Source organism: Portunus trituberculatus, chromosome 35 (assembly GCF_017591435.1).
Source record: "Portunus trituberculatus isolate SZX2019 chromosome 35, ASM1759143v1, whole genome shotgun sequence".
NCBI lineage: Eukaryota > Metazoa > Arthropoda > Malacostraca > Decapoda > Portunidae > Portunus > Portunus trituberculatus.
Genome location: NC_059289.1, coordinates 11012895 through 11021323, shown reverse-complemented (window position 1 = coordinate 11021323; position 8429 = coordinate 11012895). Strand labels below are relative to the sequence as shown.

The following is an 8429-nucleotide window of genomic DNA, read 5'->3' as shown; positions in this document are numbered from 1 at the left end:
CACACACACACACACACACACACACACACACACACACACACACACACACATTATATTAGAGAGTGTATGATATCTACTACTACTACTACTCCTCCTCCTCCTCCTCCTCCTCCTCCTCCTCCTCCTCCTCCTCCTCCTCCTACTACTACTACTACTACTACTACTACTGCTGCTGCTGCTGTTGCTGCTGCTGCTGCTACTGCTACAACTACTACTACTACTACTACTACTACTACTACTACTACTACTACTACTACTACTACTACTACTACTACTACCACTATCACTACCACTACTACTACAACTGTTACTATCACTACTACAGTTTCTCCTCCATTACTCCTGCGTGGAGACACAGGTGAGGGGGGAAGGAGGAGTGAGGAGAGGACAGGACAGGTGTTTAAAGGAAAGGAAGCTCGAGGGCGTGTTGGGAGAACTCGTGGGAGAGGGCGTGAGGGTGTTGAGGGGAGGGGTATGAGAGTGCGAGGGGAGGGGGCGTGACGAGAGAGGGCGGGCTGGGGGTCAGTATATAAAGTGGCGCTTCATCCAGGCAGCGCCACACTCGTCGTCCCCGCCGCCGCCGCCGCCGCCGCCATGAAGGTTCTGGTTAGTGTTGCATCCTTTTCTTTTTTTTTTTTTCTTTCCATGTGAAGTTTTTGCTGGTAATGATGACTAGCGGGTTACAGAAGTTGGCGCGTAGTGTGTTCTTGCGGTGAGACAAGTGAAGGGTGTTTGTGTTAGGTTAAGGAATACGTGTTAGCCAGGCCAGAGGCTCATCCTCGCTCCTCCCTCCCTCCTCCACAGCTTGCTGCCGTAGTTGTGGTGTGCTGCAGTGCCACACCAGTGCGACACAAACTATGGAAGACTTACCTCTACTTTGAGAACACAAATCCAGCAGTGGTCAAGATTCCAAAGCCAGACATCAACCTCGTGGAGACTTTCGATACGCAGCGTGTTTCCGGTGTCGTATCGGGCCCCGCGGTGGAGTCCCCAGTGCCCTCTCCCGTTCTAGTTAAGCGTCTCGATGCACCTCCCACCGAGGAGGAAGTGCGTCTTACTCCCGTCCTTCAGAAATCTCCTATTCCAGTCCCAGTCCCCGTCCTCCTCACACTGGAGCCTGTCGAGGGTCCCGAAGACAATACAGTCTCAGTTCCTGGAAAGGAATTGGTTGCTGACGAACTAGCCGACGCTCAAGTGGTTGCAGTTGGTACTCCCGTGGTGGTGGTGGCTGCACCAGAACCCCTGGAAGCTCCAGAGCCGCCTATGCCTTCTCTTAGTATACCCTTCGTGGGGGGTCAGTTCCACGCTCAGGACGAGCTCAAGCAGTACTCCTTCGGCCACTGGGGAGGTCCCAGCACCCGCGTGGAGAGCAGGGACGCCATGGGACGCACCAAGGGAAGCTTCGCCTACGTCAATCCCGACGGAGACGTGCACGTAAGAAAATACTCTGCAGCTCCCACCGTAGGCTTCAAGGTGGCCGCCTCAGACCTGCCCGACGACACGCCCGAGGTGGCCAGACTGAAGGCCGCCCATGAACAGGCTCATCTTGCCTTTTTGTCTTTTAAAGAGGAAATGGCTTGAACCTTTGACTCTTGTACATAATGTTGATAGCAAACCGTGTGTATGGTAAATGAATATATGATATGTAGTGTTGATAGCATGTTGTGCGTTATGAATAAATGTATGATGTAGAAGTGTATTTCCATTCAAACTTTGCCTCCTTGGTAAACCTTGACATTAACTCACAGTGAATGCAAAACAGTCAGCAAATGTTTAATGTATATTGTCCTCTCTGACGTAGACAGGCGAGTGAGGATTAGTCTGTCAGCACTGTCTATAATCTGCACCACAGGTGTAGCAAGGCTGTAATAGTACAGCATGCATAGCAGATCTCTCATCCAAGCAAATATTTCAGCGATTTCATTGCGTGCCGTGCCTCACTCAGGAGGGCATGGTGGGTGTGACTGACCCCTGGTACATGCCTGTCCCGGGGCAGTCTCCACTGGTATCCACCGGTCAACCCCATGTAAGGCATTCTCTCGCCCCTCAGCATCGCCACCTCCACAGGAGACGGGACGCACACCAGACCTAGCGCCCAGTCTGCACTGTGCCACTCGCTTGCGTTGCTTTGTGTGTTGATCTTCTTTGCATGCAGTATTTAGTGAAGGACATTGTTAATTTCACTATATCTTGCACAGCAACAGTGTAACACCACGTAATGTTTTTTCCCACAGTCTGGTACGTGGCGGACACGACAGGGCGCGGCTGCGGGAGCGTGGGCGTCATAGGCTTCCAGCGACTTCAAGATGGTACCTGTTTTTTTTTTTTACTGGACCGGTGCGAGGTAAGCAGGCAGGCGACTCCCGTATCTTGTATGTTAAGAGTGAACCTGATGTGAGGATGCCACTGTTGTGGGCTAGCGGGAAGATGGTCTGCCCAGTGCCGAGCGGCAGCTCATCCAGTGTCACAATAGCCTCGTCCTCGCTACGAAACCTAAGTCGAAATAACTTTTCAGTGATTATGGTGTAACTTGGAGGTGCGTGTTGCAGGTTACCAAGGTCTGACGTTGCTCCGAATGACTCGTGTTAATACACATTCCCTACTCATGAGCTGATGATCCATAGACAACACACGATTAACTCCATTCAAATCTTCCAACTTTGGTGTCGTAGCGAGGACGAGGCTATTGTGACCAGATCTCTCACTATTGTTTTGTAAGATTTCATTACAATACCGAAAAACTTTCCTCAGATACAATAAAAAATCCTCATCTGCAAGTAATGAATTTAAAGTGGCATAGCTTATTCTTTGCTGAAACTCGTGGATGTATGGAGGTGATATCCCAACCAGAGCAATCACGGTCATGTACGAGTGTCAGACCTCCACCATCTACAGGTACAGCAATTTATAACCAGATTACTCAACAACCCAAGATACCGTCACTGCCCACCCCCTGATGCCTCATAGCCACAACGAGCAGTCCACCACCACAACAAGCTTGTCTGTGTACCACCTCCCACCACCGACCGTTACAAGAAAAGCACCATTCCTACTATTGTTAAATTTATTAATTCGTAATCATCCTTGCTACATATACATTCAGATTCATGTTTTTATTTGCACCTTAAGTAAAAATTCCCTAAAGATTTAATTCAACTCTTCCCCACCTTCATAGTTACATAGTTTTTAAATTCTATTAAACTCTATTAAACGTAGTTTTTAACTGTGTCTGCGACTTGTGACGTTTGGAGTTTTGCATGCACTCATGGTAGAACTACCTTGCTTTTACTTTGTGTTCCTTCAAAGTATATTTTCAGACTCAGTTGCTTTTTTGCATTAATAAACCGTTTATTATTATTATTATTATTATTATTATTATTATTATTATTGTTGTTGTTATTATCACACACACACACACACACACACACACACACACACACACACACACACACACACACACACACACACACACACACACACACACACACACACACACACACACACCACATTCTACATTCCTTGACCAATACCATCACACTCCATAACACACTACACATTACCACACTAGACCACTACCATCACCGCTACACCACACCACAACTACCATCACACACCACAGCACACCACACCACCACACCACACCACACACAACACCACACCTTAGTACACCACACCCCCACCGCCACACCACACCATCACTACCATCACACACCATACCAAACCACAGCACACCACGTCACACCACTACTACCATCACACATCATATCACACCACAGCACACCACATCACACCACCACCGCCGCCCCACACCACCACTACCATCACACACCATATCACACCACAGCACACCACATCACACTACCATTACCATCACACACCATACCACACCACATCACACCACCACCGCCGCACCACACTACCACTACCATCACACACCATACCACACCACCACCGCCACACCACACCACCACTACCATCACACACCATACCACACCTTAGTACATTACCACCACCACCACACCACACCACTGTCCGCGTGTGTGGCGTCTTGGTCGGGAAGAGCTGCCCAACGTAGGATTGCTCTCTCTCTCTCTCTCTCTCTCTCTCTCTCTCTCTCTCTCTCTCTCTCTCTCTCTCTCTCTCTCTCTCTCTCTCTCTCTCTCTCTCTCTCTCTCTCTCTCTCTCTCTCTCTCTCTCTCTCTCTCTCTCTCTCTCTCTCTCTCTCTCTCTCTCTCTCTCTCTCTCTCTCTCTCTCTCTCTCTCTCTCTCTCTCTCTCTCTCTCTCTCTCTCTCTCTCTCTCTCTCTCTCTCTCTCTCTCTCTCTCTCTCTCTCTCTCTCTCTCTCTCTCTCTCTCTCTCTCTCTCTCTCTCTCTCTCTCTCTCTCTCTCTCTCTCTCTCTCTCTCTCTCTCTCTCTCTCTCTCTCTCTCTCTCTCTCTCTCTCTCTCTCTCTCTCTCTCTCTCTCTCTCTCTCTCTCTCTCTCTCTCTCTCTCTCTCTCTCTCTCTCTCTCTCTCTCTCTCTCTCTCTCTCTCTCTCTCTCTCTCTCTCTCTCTCTCTCTCTCTCTCTCTCTCTCTCTCTCTCTCTCTCTCTCTCTCTCTCTCTCTCTCTCTCTCTCTCTCTCTCTCTCTCTCTCTCTCTCTCTCTCTCTCTCTCTCTCTCTCTCTCTCTCTCTCTCTCTCTCTCTCTCTCTCTCTCTCATTGACAAAGCTAATCAGGATTATAATCAACAACTTGCTGATGTGTTTAGAGAGGGATTAATTATAGCAAGCGTGGCCATGGCGATTTGGCAGCATAAAAAATAGGTCATATGTAACTCCCTGATGTATGGGCGTGTGGGTTGGTTAAGTACATCACAGTGCACAGCCTGAGGCTATTAATATTGGGTGTTTAACTGGAACCTACGCGAGAAGGGGAGAGTGAGGTGAGATGATCGTGTGTCTATATCATGTCCTTTTATTTCCTTTAGCAAATGTATAATTTCCATAGATTTTCCACCCACTTTGTACTGAGTTTTTTTTCAGAATTTCCACAGGAAAGTAATTTCCTTAAACTTTTCCTCATATGACAATGAATTTCCCTATCTGAAGAAATTTCCTCAAAAAGTGAGATCCCTGATTGTGACTCTCTTCCCTCCACACAGGGCAGAGTTGCCAGGTTCACCCTTAAAATGTCAATTTGGCCTTTTAAGAGGAACGTTGGCCTTCGAATATATAGGTCTAGAGGCCAAACATATTTTGACCTTTTCTTGGCCTTTTTTACTGCTCAGGATAGTCAGTATATATTAATTATTGTCCCCCCCAAAATTGATGCATTTTTAGTTAATGCAAGGAAATGGTTTAAAAATTAACTTAATACATATGTACCTATCATGCAAACATTACGCTGAGCATATAGTCATGTACTATTCGTGTTTCGTAGTGGTTTAGTACGTGTGTATACATCATGCCCCAGATTATAATGGCAATGGTAAGCCCTCCTCGTCCTCGCCGCTTCAGTCTATCGTCTGGTGTCACGACTTACGGTCTTGATCGCCCCTTTCATGAAAGTAGTATGCAATTATAGAGAAGAACTGACAAGACTGAAATTGACAAAATTCAAGACCAACTACCAATCTTGAATTAACATACTAGAATCATTTCAATGATGCTACTTAACGACTCGTCAGTCTTGAATTGATATTTCAGTCTAGATTGTTTCATGTTACCTTTAATAGGGACAACAGGTCCGATGCTGGTCTATTGCCCATGTCGCCCTGAACCTGCTGATTAATTTTCTATCACCCCTGCAGCACGGATGTTAAGCCTCCTATGTATGGTAAACCACATGTAAATATTTTACAGCCCTGTGGTACACATAAACTTCACAATTTACCCATTTGTCAAATCCATCGATTGTGATACAAGTAATCAGCCGCTCACACACACACACACACACACACACACACACACACACACACACACCCGGCCGGGGTTCGATTCCCCGGCCGGGTGGAGATATTTGGGTGTGTCTCCTTTCACGTGTAGCCCCTGTTCACCTAGCAGTGAGTAGGTACGGGATGTAAATCGAGGAGTTGTGACCTTGTTGTCCCGTTGTGTGGTGTGTGCCTGGTCTCAGGCCTATCCGAAGATCGGAAATAATGAGCTCTGAGCTCGTTCCGTAGGGTAACTTCTGGCTGTCTCGTCAGAGACTGCAGCAGATCAAACAGTGAAACACACCCGGTAGCTCAGTGGTTAGAGCGCTGGCTTCACAAGCCAGAAGACCGGGGTTCGATTCCCCGGCCGGGTGGAGATGTTTGGGTGTGTCTCCTTTCACGTGTAGCCCCTGTTCACCTAGCAGTGAGTAGGTACGGGATGTAAATCGAGGAGTTGTGACCTTGTTGTCCCGGTGTGTGGTGTGTGCCTGGTCTCAGTCCTATCCGAAGATCGGAAATAATGAGCTCTGAGCTCGTTCCGTAGGGTAACATCTGGCTGTCTCGTCAGAGATTGCAGCAGATCAAACAGTGAAACACACCTGTTCACCTAGCAGTAAAAATAGGTACGAGATGTAACTCGAGGGGTTGTGGCCTCGCTTTCCTGGTGTGTGGAGTGTGTTGTGGTCTCAGTCCTACCCGAAGATCGGTCTATGAGCTCTGAGCTCGCTCCGTAATGGGGAAGACTGGCTGGGTGACCAGCAGACGACTGAGGTGAATTACACACACACACAAGTACACACTGTAGAGGGTGTTCCAGTGACCTTGCGGTTCCCTCTGACACTCACTAGTTTTTTTTTTTTTTTTTTTTTTTTTTTTTTTTTTGACGGAGAATCTTCGCCAGCAGCTCTATTATAACTCCGTTTTGGCGGGTAAAAGGAATCCCAGCCTTTATTTGATAATTTTTAGCTGTGACTTGATGTACTTGAATCGGCTCCTTATTTGTTCGGTTGTGTGATGCTCAAAGTAGGCATGCTTTTTTAGCAGAGCAGTACGGAGTGTTTTCCATCTGAACTGTTTAACTCCCGATTTGGCCGAGAATTCTTTCTGCTTCTTTGACACCATCTTGTAAAACTCACTGGCAGGAAGTTCATCACTTTCATCTTCGCTTTCCATGAAAGAAATATCCGATTTATCGGATGCCTTGGATGAACTAATGGTGGAAAATGTGCTCTTCGTCGTCGGTGAGATGGTGGTTGATGTGTCACTTGATTCATTTCTGTTGGATAAATAAGCAGAGTTAGATAGAGCATGAGACAGTTAGCATGTTTGAAGCATTCATATACAAGTAGATATAAGAAAACATTATTTACCTGACTCCACAGGGTGGTTCAGGAGCAAGGACGGTGTCTCCTTCGGCACAGGCCTCATCGACACCAATCGTTTCTTGCCCATTTTCCGCCCTGAGGAGGAGCAAAGCGTGAGTAAGGACATACATTCATAAGGGCTGTTGGTTAAGTATAGTATTTGATAGTAAATAGATAAAAAAAAAAAGCAAAGAAACACTTACAGAAGTTCAAGTCGCAACTCTTCATCGGCTGTTGCTCCTAAAAGTCCCTCTTCTTCGGACATCTCTTCAGTGGAGGTGCTCGCCGTTACACCTCTGATGGTTAAGAGAGTACATGAAATGAGTTAGGTTGATTAATACAGATATATTAGCATTCCCATTTCGAGTGACAGACAAAAGGGCTAACACTTACTCTCTGTATTCCTCCAGTTTGGTCACTATTTTCCTTGACTGATCTCTGGTGTCATACACTGCGTAGTACCTCCTTGCAGTCTCATAACTGTGGCCTGCAAGATGAGCGAGCTCCTGCCTGAATGAGGGATCTGTATTCCTTTTCCAGGCAGATGAGATGATTGACCTCCTCATCATTCTTGTGTTCACAACTTTTGAACTGACTCCAGCTTTCAGCGAAATTTTTCTTAGTATGGCCGTAACATTTGAAATATTCATGCCCACACAGCATTCATTGGCATGGCCATATAAGACAGAACTCAAGAATACTGGGCAGGAATCAGCTTGGCAGGTTGTCACAAGTGGCCTTGCATACATCATGTATGCTTTCAGAGCCCTCTCCTCGATGCTGTTGAGGACCACTTCAGCACTGCCAAACGTCATTGTCTTATGCTTTCGGATCTTAATGACGGTTCCCTTTTTATTCGTTGATCTCTCCTTCCATTCTTTCACTTTGAATTCAGTGAACTCTTGGGCTCTTCTTAGAGAGCGAACAAGAAAGCTCATTATAAGGGCATTTCGAAGTTTGATAAAGCCCTTAGTAGTGATGGGGCGAAGTTCGTCCCTCTCTAGGCTGTCTGCAGCTTTCCGTAGTACATTTTGAACATCAGGAGACGTCAAAATTGTTTTTATTTCTGAATTAGACAGCATATTTACTTCCTTTTGTTCGCGGGATGTTGCTCTCTCTGCCTTCTCAATCTTTCGGTACCTCGTGAGTAGG

The 8429-nt window shown here is 46.7% G+C and overlaps 1 protein-coding gene across 1 annotated transcript; it reads left to right on the top strand.

Annotated features, from left to right (window-relative positions):
* The first annotated feature begins 525 nt into the window (after positions 1–525).
* On the top strand, positions 526–1694 carry LOC123513330. The gene is made up of 2 exons (XM_045270448.1): positions 526–606; positions 805–1694. The coding sequence occupies exons 1-2, from the start codon at positions 595–597 to the stop codon at positions 1579–1581; spliced, it is 789 nt and encodes a 262-aa protein (XP_045126383.1). The 5' UTR covers positions 526–594; the 3' UTR covers positions 1582–1694.
* Positions 1695–8429: the final 6735 nt, after the last annotated feature.